The sequence below is a fragment of the Phyllostomus hastatus genome, unplaced genomic scaffold, assembly GCF_019186645.2.
Source record: "Phyllostomus hastatus isolate PE091 unplaced genomic scaffold, TTU_PhHast_1.1 phas_contig_65, whole genome shotgun sequence".
Lineage (NCBI taxonomy): Eukaryota > Metazoa > Chordata > Mammalia > Chiroptera > Phyllostomidae > Phyllostomus > Phyllostomus hastatus.
The window spans coordinates 9,667,929-9,686,684 of NW_025333932.1; the positions used below are offsets into that span (position 1 = coordinate 9,667,929).

Below are 18,756 nucleotides of genomic sequence, written 5' to 3' on the forward strand. Positions count from 1 at the left end.
ACCTCATTTTCAAAAGCTTCCTAGTAATTAATGAGAATGAGAGAAGAGAGAGTAGGGAAAATGTTTTCTGTGGAAAAATTATTTTTACCTCAATTTAGAAATATGAATTGGGTTTCGCTGGCCTGATCAGGAGAGGGAGCTTAATTGTGGTGCATTCTCTCTTCCTGCCATCTGCTTGCCACTCTCCTTCACCGCAGGCCACGGCATGCAGTGTCTGTGCTGGCCCTCATGCCTGTCACTGTGGAGTCTGACAACCAGGGTTGGCCAAGGTCATACTGCAGCACGCCCGTTACTCACTGGCGCTGGGGTCAATGTTAACTAAGTTAGTGGGCAAGAACTCTGAGCTTTTGGCAAACCTTTGTCAGGGAGCCACTGATTTGGCTCATGTGTGCTTAATCATGTTTCCATGGAAACTCCATAGTTTTCCAATTTATTATAATTGGAGAGTTTACATCTCCTTCCTCTCCCCGCCTATGTCGTGGTATTACATAATCTTTCTCCAAGAACCTAAAAACCTCCCTAAGTTTTACATGGCTGCTTCAGGTCATTCAGGCCTTCTCAGACGACCCCACATAAAAGATAACATCTCTTATCACCTCTCCTCCCCCAACAAACTAAGATACTCTCTATTTCAGCACCATTTAATTTACTTTATTCCATTGTATTTGTATTCATCACATAGCCTGGAATTTGTTTTGGTGGTCATTTCTTTTCTTCCCCCACTAGAATGAGAGGGTCACTGGAACAGTAATTCTTGCCTGTTTTGTGTCCTATTTTGTATCCTCTCAATCTAGAATAGTGACCAGGAAATAGTATGTACTTAATAATTACTTGCTTGGGAAGTCAGTGCTTTTCTCCTGACCAAAACAGGCTTGCTTCTTAGAAGGATAATTCTAGTGACAGGATGGAAGGTACCACAGAAACAGTAAGGATGGCGACGGGATGGACAAGGGCAAGAATGATGGAGAAAGAGAAGCCTGGAGGCCTGGCAGCTGTCCTGTGTTGGTTCATGTCTCCTTGGGTGGGGAGAGCTAAGTTTCCTGATGTGGGGGGTTGGTGTTGGCTGCATCCCATGCCTGGAATGCTCTTTCTCTGGCTTCCCTTTTCAGTCTCACCTTAACTATAACCTGTTCATAGAGGCCCTTCTGGAAATTGGATCTCCAGAGACTCCAGACAACCAGCTGAGGTTCTGAGGTATTGACAGTGAATGCTCTGAGGACTTCAAGGTTAGCACGGAGGCCGTTAGGAAGTTGAGCTCCAACGAGGCAGAAGTTTGTCTTTTGAGTACATGGCATATAGTATGTGCTGAGTAAATATTTATGGAATGAATGAATACATGGTTTTCCTGTGGTTTCTTTTGTTTCACCGTTAACATGTTTTTCTACTTTGGTGTTGCAGTTATGTATGTTCTTTCTTTTGGATGTAAGCACTACCAGCTGTTTGTTTTGAATGACTTGTCTGTTTGAGAAGACAGTCCTGCCAGGTGCTGATGCTGTTCATCTACAGGTCGAATGTTTTCCTTCCTTCCCCTGCCACCGCCTTTTGGGCTGGTTTAACTTGGAAAACATCCCTGTCATGTGACTCTGCCATTGATCCAGAAATTCACAGTCACAGAAAAGCTTTGGGTTGGGGAGGAGCTCAAGAACAAACTCCCGTAATTTTATCAACATTAATCCAAGACAGGCTCGTAGGACTGTGGGTAACAGGGATGAGAATTCAGATCAAATCAGACATCCATTTAGTGCTTGTTGTGTGCAGGAAACTGGTGTATGATATAGGAGACATTTCAAAGCTCAAGGGGCAGTGGGCCAGCTGGAGACATGGCACTCCACTCCAGAGCAATGACATCAGACAAACAGATGGAGAAACTGTGGAAACGGATGTGACGCCTGGTAGACAGTTGGCTTTGGAGCACCTGTGGTGTATGGGTTTGAGATTTTAGGAATCATGAAGGTGGGAGCAAATATTCAGAATAGTAATCTTAAAGGAGCAGGAAGATCCCAAATCATTAAAAACATGAAAATACTCTTAATGCAGATTGTATTCATGGAGGGAGAAAGGTGGACCAGCAAACTGTCTTCTTTCCTAACAGTGACATGAAGGATGGGGTATGTCTGGCCCACCTAAGTAGTCTCAGATTCCTCCACTCCCCTTAAGAAACATGTGTTCAATACCGCCTTGTCATAGCATTGTGAAGACTGCGCCAGCCCATGGGCTACACAACTTCAATTTCCCAGGTAGCACAGTGGAGAAAGCTGGTTCACCACCCAGGATTCAGAACAGACTCTACACAGCTTGAAGATGGGAACAGCTTTGGGAAAGGATGGGAAATTCTCCCCACATGGTGAGAAATAATGCAGGGGCTTGAAAGCAAGACAGCCTTTGCCTGGATGTCCCAAAACAACTCGTGTCCCTCACTTCCTGTGTGGACACAGGGGCACAGAGAAGCCCAGCAGCTTCCTCAAAGTCTTCATGGAGCTGGGACTCCAACTCAGCACCTTTTCTGCAGAGTTTGGGAGCCCAGCTACCACATCCTCTAGTGTGGTCATTGGGCACATCCTCCTTCTTTTCATGGTGGTGAGTCAGTGGTTAAAATCCCCAAACTGTGGTTATGCACTAAGGGCATATAAATTAGTCACTCTTTTTCAATACAATTTTTAAAAAAATTTTTATCCTCATCTGAGCACATGGTTAATGATTTTTAGAGAGAGGGAAGGGGAGGGAGAGAAAGGGAGAGAAACATCGTTGTGAGAGAGAACCATCAATTGGTTGCTCTTGTATGTACCCTGACTGGGGAGTGAAACTGCAACCTAAGCATGTACCCTGACTGGGAATCAAACCTGCAACATTTATGAGACGATGCTCCAACCAACTGAGCCAAGCTAGCCAGGGCTAAATGAGTCACTCTTGATCTTCCCAAATACCAAATGAATTTTAATAAGATTTTATATAAAACTGACCTTTATTGCAATTAAAAAAGAGCAAAGACAATTTGATAAGTGCCATTAATTACAATGTACCTGCTATTTACATGTAATTATACATAGCTTGAATAAGGTTCATTACATGTAAACGATAAGATATTAGAAGTTCGATTCCAGCCTTTGGGGAACATTCAGAATAAAAATACTACAGGCAGAAACACAGAAAAAAAAAAAACCATTTCAGTCTGTAGGTACCATACATGGATGAATGATCAAGACCTGGCCCCAGAAGAGAGTTGTAAATATAAATCAAATTGAAACTTACTCTTAACATGACTAACAGTATTGCTATTGTTTAAGCCCTAAACATAATAATTGGATCATTAAAAACAATACATCAATTTATATAGCACCTTCCCTCCAGAGTTCAAAGGATTGGTATTTCCCTATGTTATCTCATTTGTTTCCATAACATCCCTATGAGGTAGGCAATGGTTGGTATTATTATTTCCATTTTGTATATGGAGAAACTGAGGCACAGAGAAGTTAACTCATTTGTTCAATGTCACATAGTAAAGTTAATGCTGGAACAGTGACCATAGAGCTGTGAGCTCATCTCCAAAACCAATGCTTCTTTTTAAATTATCCCCTCTGAGAATTTAATTCAACACCTTAATCCACATTTCCAAGAAATAAAAAGTTTGCATTTTTTTCTCCCATAAAAGTTGTTGAACTACTACTATACACAAGAAACACATATTCTGGGGTAGATATTACACTGATGCTACACTGTTCTAGAGTTTGTGGAAGTTTTTTGTTGGGTTTGTTTTTCCATTATGAGGAATTTCTTTTCTTAGTTAAAATAAAGTCGGAAGTCTTTAGATGAATATCTGAAAGTATGCATTTAGTGACCTACAAATTATAGTTTTAGTAACCATATTATGCTAGCTATAAACCAGGTTGATTTCCTGAATTTATAAAGAAGAAAATATCTAAACAATAATTTAAATCTTTGAGATAGCCTTGCTCATTTATACCTACTTACACTTGCTCCTTAAGAGATTCAGAGTGGTGGACAAAGATTTCGGATAATATATTTTCCAGACACATAATCAGACAGGGGCAGGAAGCCTTGCCCACATCCCTTAGTTCAAATTTTACCTCTGGTCCAGCCCTGCCCCCCCGCCCCCCAGCCCCAGAATGAAGTATGTAGTTGGTACTCAGAAAAAAAAATTTTTTTTAAAGTGTCAAAATCTGAGGCATATGGGACCCTCTCAAATGCCTGTGAATGTGAACATAAAATTCAACTTTCCTGATATTTTCCCCTGGCTTCTACCTTTGCAACCATCACTGTGCAGCTGCTTCCTAGGACACCAGGAGGCAGTGTGGAGTAGCCCCCAGGAGTCAGCTTTCTAGTTACCCCTCCAGGAAATACAAGAGAAGCCTGTGTTCACATACAAATTGTTAAAAAGTATGAAAGCTTGTGGAATGGGTCACGAACACCACGCCAGATTCATTTATGGGTTTTACACTAAAAATACATCAAAACTTGTCAAGGGTATGTTTGAGTCCCTTACAGGCAGATCAGACCTTGGGGTCAGTCTCCCGGCTTAGGAGAGGTGGCTGCTGTCTATCACCAGAGCCTCTCCTACCTCAGTGGGGACCTAACCAAACATGTGAATCATATTAATACATATAATAAGGTTAAAAAATTTTCTAAGCTTAAGAAAGGAAAAGGAAAGAATTTGTTTTAAACTCATGGTTTCCAACTTGTAGAGTTAAAAAAACAAACAAACAAAAGGAAACAAAACCAGATGTTATGACCAGACAGTTCTGGAGTGCAGACCCCAGGGGCAAAGGCTCGTCTCTCTTTTCACCCTAATTGTCCTATTAAGGGTGACAAACTACTATACTGGGTGGACTTTTAAAAATTAAATGCATAAAAAGAATGAGCAGCTATCTGTTCTGTTAATTTGGAAAAAAATTACAGTCCAGAGTATCCATTCAAATAATAACTATGATGTTCAATTTACTTAGAGTGAACTTAAAAAAATCAAAACTAAACAAAACTATCAAGACTAATGCTGATGGATCCTTAGGTGTCCAGAGAGGGAGACCTGCAGCCTTTGTGCACCATTCACCTGGGCTCATCCATAAAGGGAGCTTGGTTTCTCACTCCAAACATCAGTTTGCTTAGAAACGTCCAGGTTTTTCAGTGTCTGGTAACTGCAGTTAGATGCTTGAACACTCTCATTTCCTCAGGACATGGGAAAGTAGCTCAAACTAGTAACAACTAACATAACTCACAAGAAGTATTTCATAGGACCGGGGGGGGGGGGTGCAATAGCTACCTGGCTAAAACAGATTGTTTTCTAAATGATTACTTCTGACAAAAAAGGGTTTTTTTCCCCTTTAAAATAAACAGTGTTCCACTTTACAGGAAACTATTGGTCCACTGCACAAAGATTGATCTTCAACTGGAGCTTTAGGAGACATAGGACTGTCTCAGTGCATTGTGGGGGAACAGCGAGCTTACCAGTTACACCATGGTCATGTGAGAATTTTTCTGCATTTGTGAGTTTGAGTACTCAACACAATTTTTAAACGCTGTTTTCCATGGCCCCTTAGTGAGAACCATTCTCATGAGAGATGTGGGCAAGACTGTACCTGGCTGAGCAAAGCTCATGACAAAGCACAACTAGCATCTGCTTTCCCGGGTTGGTCTGTGGTTTCACCTGGGTAGCCCACCACACAGGAGAAAGAGGTGGGTGGAGCTGTCTGCTCACCACCTGGAGCTGAGATGGCTCTATGCCAAGAGGCAGGGCTGTCAATGGTACTGGGGAAGATAGACAAGAGAAGGCATCCTGGAAACAGCAGACTAGGAAGGACTGGGGTAGGGAAGAGGACCAGAGGTTGTGCTGGGCAAAGTGACAAAAGGTATTCTGTGCAGGAGGAGCCCAGGCAAGACTGGAAGAAATAGTGCCTCCCTGCCCACAATCTTTTAACTGCTCCTTCAAAGGACTAGAGTCAGGGAGGAAAAAATTATAAGCTGTGGAAGGCAATATGTGAGATATTCTTGGACTAAAACTAAGGTTTAAAAATTCCCAGCACAACTTCTCACTTTTGTGAGTTAAAAATTTGACCATGGCAGAGACATTTTGACACATTGAGTCAAAATTCCCTCAGTGTCATGAATCGTTTTTGAGTAAGAGTATTTTGAAACTGTGGGACCGCCTGGCAGATAATAAGTTAGTTTTTTGGGGAACTATTTTTATGAGGAAAAAAATGCATGGACAATGAAATATAAATTCCTATATGTTTAGCTATATTTCAAACTTCCCCTGAACATGTGAGTCATATTATTACAGCACAAATATTTAAGAGGTAACAACATTAAAATATTTAAAACAATATTAAAAATATTTAACAAACAGAAGTCTGAGGAATAACAACTACCAGCCTTTATAATCCATTACACAAGGTGATTTGAGACACCCAGACTTCAGTACATTTTTAAAAATACTCATATGTGTGTGGTAAGCAATGAAAAATCTACTCTAATTGCATTAAAATAAATGGTTACCAAATTGAATGCTTAAAAAATTGCCTTTTTAACAAAACTTGCATTTCCCATTTCATCTGTCATGAAGATGAATCTGAACTACCATTTCTTAGTTAAATAAAAGAAAAACCTGGAAAAATAATAAAATACTTTATATAGAGACTGGACATAAACATGGACTTGAACAGTAGAAAAAAGCACTTATGAATGTTTGCTCTCTTCTGGATCACAGTTTCATTGAATTTACTTTGGTAATTCTGGATGCAGACTCTAATTTATCACGGTATCTGGACTGATCTCTCTAAGTCAAACACTTTCTAAGTGCGTACAACCTGGCTAATGCCACTGTCAAAAACAATGTATCAAAGAAAAGGTACAATACAGAGCAAGAAAATACTGCCACAGGACCAGGAATCTCCATTTCATTGCAAATGAAGCCATGTTTGCTATTACAGACACATGCTTCTATTTTCACTCAGTCACTTATTAACAGCAAATATTACACTTTAACTTCGCCCAATTACACAGCACAATGAGCCTGTCAAGATTTCCTTGAAATATCCGTCAGTACCTATGCGGCTTCCAGCAGCCAAAGTGAAGCTGGCTAGGCACCAGACATCAACACTTTCAGGGGAATGGCATCACCGGATCCCATGAAGTCACATTTACAAGGAACACTGAAAACTGTCATTGACTCATTCACAAAGTCCTCATGCAGTCTCGCACTGAAGCTCTGTGACTACAGCTTGGTTATCAGCTCAGAGCAGTTACTTTCTACATCAGACTCCAGCACTACTTATGGATTCTCTGGTTTCTGAAGAGGATGAAAGAAAATGGCCCCACATGAGAATAGGCTCTGCTTCTGCTACCTGGTGGGGTCATCCTGCTGTGGCCCCATCCAGCTCACGTGGCTCTTGTAGCTTCTGGCCAGGTCGCCTCTCCAACACCTGAGACACCTGTTCACATCTCCTCTTATGAGGCTGAATATACAGTGAGTCACACAGATAATAAAACTATTTAAAATACCACGGCTCTTCAGCTAGAATTATGGAAACAATTTAAAATTTGAATTAATCCATTAGGAACTAATGAGAGCAACTTAAGAAGGTTTTCTTATAAATACCAAATGAAAAGTATTGAAAAATTGTTGTTTCTTTTCTGCTTTTATTACAATAGTCTTCATACTAGTAAAATAAACATTCAAAATACTTAATAGAATAATAGGACATGTCCTAATTAATTAAGCACCAGAAGATATATGTGTATATATGTGTATACCTGTGTGTGTGTATATATATATATATAATTTGTTACTGGTTAAAGTGAGTAAATGCTCTAACTAGAAAAATGAAAATACATATAAGGAACAAAGCCAGTGACATGCTGAGGTTAAGTTTTATTTCTTGATGTTGCCTTCCTACTGTTAGTTAGCTCTCAATTTGAATTAACTCTTAGATTCTGAGGGCAAATAAATCAGTAATTGCCTTTTCCCCAAAAAGGAGAGCTTCAAAAGCTTTCCTAGAACTAATGATGTAATTGAGTGCAGGGTAGGAACAAAAATTACTCTACAAAAATTACTTATTTTCAAATTTAAAATTTCCACAAACATTTCACATAAAACAGGCTACACTTCCCTGTTGACTGAATTTGGGAAATAGTAAAAGCAGTAGAAAAAACTCTACTAAACTTTAAAAATTTTTGAACAAGGACAAAAATCCTACTTTTAGGCAAAAGAGTTTATAATTCTGATTTATATGAGGAAAAAAAAACTTGCCTAAAACTTATTTTTATCTTTTTGTATGATTTCACTAACCTAGGTTATTATAATGGAATGTATAATATGGATGTTAGATGTCAAAATTGACTTTTAAAGGTACAGATAGTTCTTTTTTTTTTTGGTAACTACCTTTCATACATTTAAACTATAGCATTTAACTCAAAATGAAACCCCTTTTGAAAGAAGTTGTAGGCTTTTGTCCAATTCAAACAATGCAGCACAAATTTTTGACAAATACAGCAAAAGTGATGGCATTTATGAAACACTGCATATAAGGTCAAAACAGTGATGACACATCAATAAACATCCTTCACTCAGGTGCCAGTGGTCTACAGAACAGAGCCATGTCCGGAAGCCACGTCTCCAATGCTCCGAGGCTCTGCTATCCCTCATTTTTCAGAATCTGTACTGGAGGACCTTATAGTTCCCTTTAAAGTAAACCTATAACACTTTGTATTCCAGCTTATTTTTAGCGCCAGATCTCGAATGAAGAGAGATACTTCAGTGCACATTTTCTGGCTGTACTGCACAGCCTGCATTTCAATGCTTCTGGGGGAAACTGATGATAATGGAATTTCAAGAGGATATGACTATTTATAAAGAGCTTCTCTCTTTAGATGGTTTTTATACTTTACAGATGATACTCACTTCCCTGGCAATAAATAAAACATAAAATACAGTAAACTTTCAAACGGTCAGGCACTCCCGAAGGACATGATGCTGCAGGCACAGTGCAAGGGGGGCCATAGGGCATGGCTCTCGCCATACACTAAAGGAACCCCATGACACAGGGATGGCTGGGTCAAACTCATTAATATTAGCAGTGAAAAGTACCAGGCAAAAACAGTGCTTATTTAGGAAGTAAATTCAGAGGCCAAGGGTCTCGTACCATCTGGGTAACTCCCTAATCAGGGAATTCTGCCATTATCTTCTAATCAGTGATGATGGTGCTTGTGCACACGGACTCTTGAAGCAAGTGACCAGGCTGAGTGAAAAATGACAACCAGTGTGCTTGAAGAGAGCTCGCTTCACAATTTCAGGAACATATTGCAGAGCAGTCACAAACCAAGCCGAGAGTGTGAGGGATGGAAAACACCTTACTAAGTGTCAGTGAGCAGCCGGTCCCTAGAGTTTTCAAATGCTTCCCCCTCCCAATCACATTCTTTGTCCTAACAAGTGATGACAGCAAGGTGGTACAATCTGAAAAGTCACAGATACCCCAGCAGTGTGGAATAATTGCTTGTCTCTCTGTTTACCCTTTAACAGTGTAGACAGCTCCCTCTCTGTAGCCCACATTGTGTAATGACCGGGTTCCTTTTAAAGTGAAAAGTGAGTAACTTTCCCAAAGTTGGCCTTATAAAATCTAAAGAGATGATTAAATCCAGACCAGGCTTATTTTCAATCTGAGTTACTACAAACACTGATTTTTGTAAAATGGAGGGAAAAATTATGTAGTCCAGTACTCGCAAATACTGGATTTGCAATTCATCATTTTCTTCAAAATGTAACCAAATCTTAAGAGTTATTTATACCTTCATGAGTAATGCACAGTCACCCTTAGTTAGATTTTGTTCTTCTTTCCATTTTACCACTTCAAATTTTTCAATATTTCCCATCACAAACCACTGAAAATGATCATTTATGATCATTCCACTGATTTCTCTGAGAGCTAGATGATTTTGATCAAGAGCTCCAAGAACGATTTGACATGTTTGAGTCTTTAAAAACCTTCAGTGTTTTAAACACTTGGTTAGAAAAATGATAATAATGATTTGTAACTTCCTAGCTTATGTGCTTTAAGGTATCTTTTCAAAATGAAAGTATAAATCATTGTACATAAAATCAAAATAGTTAATATACATTTTTCTGGCACTTTCTAGAAATTAGGCATTAAACATAAAACATCTTATAAATTTATATAACAAAAATAAATGTTTATATTTTAATCTCAGCTAGATTACCTTAGGGCAGCAGTTAATTTATGGAACTCATGCTGCTGGTGTGGCCTCACAGATCATGGGAAACACACATTCAAGTCCACAGCCAGTCAGAGGCGGCCATCATGGGCTGTCCAGGCGTGAGGTCTGTCCCAACATAGACATTAAGGCTCTCTGTCTTGGAGGAATGGGCCCTGGGCTAAAACAAGTACAGTAGTACCACAGTGTTCACTGCAAATACTTCAAAGATTCTGAAGTTTCAAATACTGGGAGGAAAATTGTTTTGACTAGAAAAATAAAATAAAGCATCTAAAAATGACTTCATATCCTTTGGGAGAAGCTGCTGATGTGGAGTGTCTGTATCAGAAGGCATGAAGACTCAAGACCCTTGAGGGGGCATCTGACAGTACCAGCAACCACAGTTTCTTACCATCTGAAAACACCTATACTGAAGGCAGAGGCCAAGCCCTGTGGGTGAATTTCCTTGGAATGAACCAGTAGAAATGGGGAGATTTCAAGGGGGGAAATAGCAGATAGCAACCAAAGAAGGAAGGAAGGAAACCTGGCTCTTCTGAACGGCAGTATTTAGGCAGGTGGAGTTGTGGTTCCTCTGCTGACAGCTGGAACCTGTCCCGAGGATGTGGGGACATGAGGACTGTGCTTGGGTGTGGCAGTGCCTGGCAGCCAGGTGTGCACCTTCCTATTCCCAAACTCTAGGCAGCTTCACTGTCCTTAGTCATCAAAGCAGCATGTAAAGTGGAAAGGACTGCTCTGTGTCTTCTTCTTGTCCCCTACCAGATGGTCCTAGGCTCTCAGGGGCTGTCTTCTGAGTTTCTAGAGCCTGGTGACATCTCTGCATTGCTGCAAGTCCCCAATGCTCTCGTAGTCATTCTCCTTTGGACAGGGGCCGTGGTGGCCACTTGTCTCCAGGATGGCTTTTTCATCCTCTCTGCTCAGAGTCTGGATTGCCTCGTAGTCGGGCTCAGGCTCCTCCCGGGGTCTCCCTGCCTGTGAAATCATGCTGATGCTGTTGGGAGTTTTCTCAAAGTCTTTAACAGTTGCATAGAGGTCATTACAGGAAGACAGGGGCCTCTGAACAGCTCCTGAGCTGGACTCTGGTGCTTTAAGGGACTGTCCTGATTTATTCCCAGGTTGCCCAGGTTTATTTACAGATGAATACATGGCTGAGATCTAGAAAACAAAGGCAAAATCAAATAAAAAAGCTTCAAGCTTGATCTCACCTTTCAGTGACAAGCTAGATAGCACTCCCAAGTGTGTGTCCCTTTAAGAATTTTGTCCAGATTGCCCTCCCTCCTCAGCTTTATTGAGATATGATTGACATACAACATAGGTAAATTTAAGGTGTACAACATGATGATTTGATATGCATCCATACTGTCAAATAATTACCATGTTACCATTTTTAGGGTGTTGGTGATACAGTTAAGCTATAGTCTCAATAATTTTGAGTATATACTATGCTACAGAATCATTAACTCTAGCCCCATGCTGGACATTAGATCCAAGAACTTGTCCATCTTATAGTAGGAAGTTTGTACCCTTTGACCAATGTCTCCCCGTTTTTCCCCTACCCCCAGCCCCTGGCCACCACCAGCTACGATATCAGCCTTTTATTAGATTCCATATATATTTGAGTACATAAATATCCATCTTTCCCTGTCTGCCTAATTTCACTTGGCAGAGCGCCCTCAAGGGCACAACTGGCTGGAATTTCTTCTTTTTAATGGTTAAATAATATTCCATTGTGTATGTATGAGATCTGTTTGGAAAAGGCCCAGCCATTGTTAATATAACAAGAATGGTTTGCACGACATCAATGTAACCTGACAGCCAAAGAGAGTGGACTGGAGTCCACATGCATGAACAATGACGACTTCATTGTACTAGTCAGTGGGGGAGGTAGATGACTTTGAGTGAGAATGTGTACTGTGTGGCTGTCACATTCAAAATGACTGAGCAAGCAGAGCAATGAATCTGCATCAAATTTTGTGATAAGCTTGAACATTCCTCTGCAGAAACTATTCAGATGATTCAGAAGGCTTTCAGGGACAATGCAATAAGTGCAGTGCAAATAAAAGTGTGGCACAAATCCTTCAAAGACAGTCTCTGTTGAAAGTGATCTACATTCTGAAAGGCCTGGAAAAAGCAGAATACCTGAGACGGCTGAACGTGTACAGGCTGCAATCAACAAAGATTGGGGACTGACAGTGTGAGAACTAGAAGCTGATCTGGGGATTCTAAAAACTACAAATCCTGTGTCCAAGATTTTGATGCAGGATCTTGGCCTGAAACGTGTTGTGGCAAAATTTGTTTTCTGGCTTCTGTTACCAGAGCAGAAGGAACATCGTGCTGAAGTTTCTATTGACTTGATTCAAACCACCACCAATGTACCAGATTTCTTCAAGGTCATAACTGGAGATGAATCATGGGTCTATGACTATGCTTATGATCAGGAAACTAAGGCCCAGTTGTCCCAATGGATGTCACCTGGTTCTCTACACCCAATGAAGGTGCAGCAAAGTTGCAGCAAGATCAAGACCATGATAACTGTGTTCTTTGATTGGGAAGGTGTTGTCTATCACAAGTACGCCCCTCCAGGCCAAACGAGGTGTACCACCTTAATGTTCTTTGTCAGCTGAGAGATATAATATTACAAAAACGGCTGTAGCAATGGGCAACTGGGGATTGGCAGCTTCATCACAACTCTCCTGTTCATGCATCATGTCTCATGCAGAATTTTCTGGTGAAACATCAGATCACTCAGGTGACTCAGCTCCCCTACAGCCCATTTGGTGCCCTGCAATATCTGGCTTTTTGCAAAACTAAAATCACCTTTGAAAGGGAAGAGATTTCAGCGTTGGTGAAATTCAGAAAATATGATGGGGTAGCTGATGGTGATTCCAACAAAGGATTTTGTTGAGTGTTTTGAACCGTGGAAGAAATACTGGGAGAACTGTGTGAGGTCCCAAGGTGCTTACTTTGAGGGGACTGAGGCATCACTGTCTTAAGTACAATGTTTCTTGTATCTTGTATCTTCTTTAATAAATATCTCTACTTGTCACCTTATATATATATCTTTTACACATACATAAAATAAAATTTTCTTTATCCACTCATCTGTTGACAGACACTGAGGTTGTTTCCACATCTTGGCTGTTGTGAATAATGCTGCAATGCATGTGGGGGTGCAGGTATCTCTTTGAGATAGTGATTTCATTCCCCTCAGACAAATTCCCAGAATTGGGTTCTTTATTGTTCGTACTAATCCTGGAGTACATTACTAGGGAGCAGTTATGCAGATTACCTTCAATTTTGTAAGTAGATTAGTCCTGTTAGCACAGTTCCATGAAAACTTGGTTCTTTCTGGGCTACTGAGGGTATGAGAGAGGGTAGGTGAGCAGCTCAAGGCCCCCGGGACCTGACCACACATTGCGTCTCATTTTATTTCTGTATCAGAAGGATATTTCACCCGAAAAGGGGCTCTACTGCTTTATAAAAAAGGCAGAAAACAGGTACTAGATGAGTGGTTTTCAAACTGTGGGCTTTGAACCAGGTGCAGCAGGACGTAGAACTTTAAGAGAAAGGCAAATTCTGATCCTGGAACCACTGAGTCAGAAACTCCAGGCCTAGGCAGAGCCCAGATTCTATTGCTCAGGTGACAACCACTGAATTGGACTTTGATCCACTTTCCTGCATTAAAGTAGTCAGAAGTGGAGTCCTGGATTCTGCTCAGCAGTACACACATTTTTGTAAGAGTTGGTCTATTATATTTGATTTCATTGCATACAGTCGGTTAAGTGAATACTTACTTACAACAAGGTGAAGTTTCTTTAGTGGGCAAATTCATTCTTATTTGCAACCAACCAACTCAGAAATGAAATTAGAGAAAATTATGGTAACGCTCTTACTTATGTGAGGAGCAGGCTCTTTTCCAAGCACAACTACTTGGTGTCACTAATAATACATCCCATATATTCTTTAAAATTGAGAGTGATTTAATTTTCATTGGTAATGCTAGAGTAGATATACTGATTAAGAGATTATCTGGGGAATTATTTTATTGTTAAAAATCATGGTTGTAAATAAGTAAACACAGCCTTCATTACCCGTACGTATCTTGGCCACAGTGAGTGATTTATCCAAACAACTGGGAAATAAATGAACATGCTTCCTGACAGATGCTCGGTTTTGCAAGTGTGGAGCAGGCTTTTCCTTCTTCCACACTGCCACATGCTGTGGATGGAGGTCCAGCTGGCCTCACCAGTTCCAGCTTCTCAAGGTCTGCCTGACATGTGCGAGTTGGTCGTTTGCATCAGGACGGCTTGCCACATGCTGTTGGCTCACTGTTGCCAGGCCATGATGATCCAAAGATTTAGTGACAGAAATAATCTTTGGGCAACTCTGGTCATGGTGATCTGCCCATTCTGATGACTACTCAATGAACATTTCACCTTGGAGGTTTTAATGGGAAAATGAGTCTCAGAATGAGGCCATAATTTCTTTGAATTTAGGAAGAATAAAAAAAAATTGTCTGCTTTTCATAATGAAGTGCAAACATATGGAACTTTTTCATCCGAAAAGTAGTCCAAGCCAAAATGCGGACAGATTACAAAGGTGTGAACTGTGGGTGACAGTGGTGAGGGGCTGGCACAGCTGATGTCCACTCTCACTCTCAGGGGCACGGAGGAGGGACCCGCCTTCCCCTGGACTGTAAAGGTGTAAGCTAGCTCCTCAACACTGGTTCTGTTGTTCTTTTCAAGTTCCTTCCCCATGGAAGAAATACTCTTCCTAAAAAAATTACAGGTTCTCCCATTAACTGGCAACTTAATATTACCTCTGGGCATGTACCTAATGTGCAGAGGGTGTCATTGTAAATTCTCTTATAAAAATTCCTCAAGTCTCCTAATATCCATTTTCAATATGTCTTCTATGACTAATGTTTCTATTTTGTATAAAGGTTTCTCTTCAAGCCCTTAGCTTTGAAATTTTTCTCTTTAAAATGTATTTAGCTTTGAAATTTTTCTATTCAAACTCTTTCATTTTTATTACTCAGTCTGTAAATTGTTATGTTCTCATGAATCACTCTTTTCCTAGTTCCCATTTCTCTGCTTTTGATAACCAACCCTTTCTTGTCATTCCCTTACAGTGGGGTGGCTTCTGACTCAGGTCTCAGTTTCAGTCTGACCTGTCTGACATCACACACAAAAAGAGATAAATGACTTTCACGTTTATTTTTCTTAAATCTTCTTCCTCAAATGAATACACATGAGTCATAGTTCTTTATTTCATGATAAAAATTCAACAGTAAAACTAGGTCCTATTTTCAAAAGCCATGAACAAATGTAAGATAAGAAGGAAGGTAATTTAAAATTTTACATGGTCTTGGTTTATTTTACATAGGATTTGTCTCCAGATCTCTTATATATTCTATTTTATTTTCTCCAAAAGAGTGGCTGTGGCACAGTGTGAAAAATGCTGGAGGGAGGCCAGGGAGCCACCCTGGGCCCCGGCAGGAGGGCGCTGTTGGATGGAGATGGGGCACACATAAAAACCACTGTTTGGAGGTGGAACTGAAGGGACGTGGCTGCTGGCTGCATCTGAGGATGGTGAGGAAGATGGGGTGTCAAGGATGACCACTATGGATGTGGCTTCTGAAACCAGGAGGCTAGATGGCAGGTCCTTGCCCTGGGGAGGAGTCCTGGAGAATGGGCAGCACCACCCATGACAAATGCTTCTGCTCCTTGAACTTTGCATGTGGAGATGCAGTGTCTGCATATTTCAGGCCTCCACTCAGTGCCCAATACAGGAGGTGATGCATCTGCATATGTACATCACTCTTGTACATGGACAAAATTTACTGTGCAAAGGAGTCCATATAGAAGCCACTTGCCACCAGATCAATGATAGCACCCAGCTCTATGTCGAAGCCTAGCTTGACATAGTAACATACACAATGGCTTTTACAATGTTCACACTCCATTGAAGTTTACCCAGTGATTTTTCAGCCCCGGTGGTTAGGAGAACCTGCAATCCTTCCTTGTTGGCTATACATCTGGCCTGGCCCAGCCTGGAACTGCATGTCCTGAAGTTCCCAGCTCTCTGCCTCCAACATTCTCTAATGACAAGGGCTGCCTTAGTCTCCGGGCCTGCATCAACGCCTCCCCTTCCTTATACCAATTTCCTATATTTTCCAACCCATGATGAATTTCCTTCTCACATGGACTTCCAGACTGCTGACTGAACTCCCATACCTAAATCCCTCTCTTCTCATTCCTCTTTCCTCCCCTTCCCTCTTGATTTTTCCTGCTTCCTTTTTCCCACTCAGTGTCCTTTACATAGCTGACCTGTCCATCCCATCTGCCAGTGACTCGATCTGAGCCATTACAAAGCCAATGTCTGAACCCTGAGTGACAGACATATGCTTCAGAGAGCATTTTAGATTTTTTTGGACAAAGGGTCATGTGACAGTGTGTTTATTCAAGGAGGGATGCTCTGTTCTTTAGTATAGGGGTTTTCCTGTGATTAAAGACAAGACTTACCTCTTCTTCTGTAAGAGTTGGGTCTTCTTCGCGGGACTTATATGACAGGGAACTAAATCTCTGTTAGAAGCACAGAAACCAAGGGAAGGTGGGGTACAGTCAATATCCAAATTTTCTTTCATGTATGTTTTGATATATCTATGTATTAAAATGTTTTGAAATGACTTTTAGGAAATAAATTATTTTCTACAATAAAATTATGTAAAGCACCAGAGGAATAAACACATAAAACTGTATTGTGTGTTGTTTTGGAATACCCAGTAGTAGTGAAGAAATATCTTCTGATTTTGTATTTGAATCTGTAGGTACAAATAAGTCCAATAGACTACTGTTTAAATTCTAATTGTCACTGATTGATCATCAATGAACAACTGATGATAAAGTAAATTGTGTTTTTTATGGAGTGCCTGAATTTTGTATTTCTACAGTTTGCATGAGTCACCAGGAAGATTCTTAAGTTACGTAGAAACTTCTCACAGCTAATGGAGAAATCCACTCATGTTTTGTGATCTGCTCCTAGCCCCAATGCTCAGTGATTCTGGCTCCTGGTTCACTGATTCTTTCTCTAACACACCTCCTGCCTACATTAAAGTCTTCCTGATTTCAACAAATATGAATCCTTTCAAACCTTGATCTTTAGTTCCTTGACCTCCCCACGCTGCCTTCCTCCACCTGTCCTCACTGCTCATCTCTGGGCCACAGCCCGGACCTTCTCATGCCCTAAACAACAGCCCATAGCCACTGCACCATCGCAACTCCTCGGCAGCCCCTTCAGACCAGCTCTCAGCCTTCAAGTGCACCCTTTCCAGAACCCAGTTCCAACAATCCTTCCCCGCTGTTGGCTCCGACCCCCTTTTTTTAATGTCTGCTTTTCCTTGTGTCTTTCCTTTCTGCTCTATGGAGTGTAGACCCCAGAGCCAGCATCATAACGCTACTATAAATACTCAGTTCCCTTCCTGGTCACTGGAGAACTCGACCCTTGTGGAAAAAAGTTTTAATGGCTTTAGGCAGCATAAACTTCCCATTTGTTTTATTATCTTTGGTAATATGAAGGACAGAAAATTAAACTGTTTTTGTATTTTACGATTATGTTCACTTTCATTGGTGCTCTCAACAACTGATTTCATAGATAAGACAAAAAGAGGAAATACTACAATGACTTACTTGCTGTAGCCCATATAATCTTAGCTAGGGTCCACCTTTTGACCATGAACTCCGGACAGTTTGAAAGGCTACCATGGATGGACTAACCCTTCCTTGGCCTTCCTACTAAAACCTGAGAAGCAACCTTGCTTTTTCCTTTGTAGAAAATAGAAATTAGAGAGACGGAAGATGGCGGCTTTACTCTAGGCAGAGTTTTTCTCGGCTTCTGTGAAGAGGGGGGAAACTCTCGGATCGGTGGAGAAACAGAGCAAGTGGGCTAGGTTACCGAATCACTTTTGAAAGCAGGACATCAAAAATTATTGCACTCACTGGAAAACCAGATGGTAAGGAGTCTGCTACAGGACAAAAGGGGCCCAGGGATCAGCATGGGGTCTAGGGGTGTGCAGACCCCAGGCCCGCCCGGTGCTCCGGGGTCTGCCCCAGGGCTCCTGGTAGAGGGAAGTCGCTGCTCCCTCCCCCGAATACAGGGGGTGAGCAACTCTAGGGGAGAACGTGTTGCCAGAAGGAACAGATTGGCCAGTTAGACTGGGAAAAAAATAGCCCAGGGAATATGAACACCTGCCCAGAGACCGGGGAGAAGTGAGGGCCTCTAGCCGACAGGACCGGGGGCAGCCTGGAAGAGCGCCCACACCCCTAGCCCGGTGGAAGTGCAGATCGGTGGAGAATATGAGCTGGACCACGCTCGGCTCGAGCCCCATAGGGAGGCTGGAATCTCGCGCTGCCATCCCGGGAGGGACGTGGCGCTTGGTGCGTTCCTACAGTAGTGGCTAAGAAATTTCCAGCCAGCCCGACCTGGGGAGCCAGGAAAGGCGCCAACACCCGGTCAGAGTGC

The 18,756-nt window shown here is 41.4% G+C and overlaps 1 protein-coding gene across 4 annotated transcripts in view; it reads right to left on the minus strand.

The window, feature by feature from the left end:
• Positions 1-2,950: 2,950 nt before the first annotated feature.
• The window catches only part of PAG1 (phosphoprotein membrane anchor with glycosphingolipid microdomains 1), a 138,483-nt gene continuing 122,677 nt past the window's right edge, over positions 2,951-18,756 (minus strand). For 3 of the 4 annotated variants that reach the window (XM_045849417.1, XM_045849419.1, XM_045849418.1), the window contains 2 exons: positions 16,761-16,820; positions 2,951-11,391 (listed from right to left, as the gene is read on the minus strand). In XM_045849417.1, the coding sequence (XP_045705373.1) occupies positions 11,035-11,391; positions 16,761-16,820 (417 nt within the window). In that variant the 3' untranslated portion in view covers positions 2,951-11,034. The remainder of the gene's footprint in view (positions 11,392-16,760; positions 16,821-18,756) is intronic. The other variant, XM_045849420.1, reaches the window with a different exon arrangement.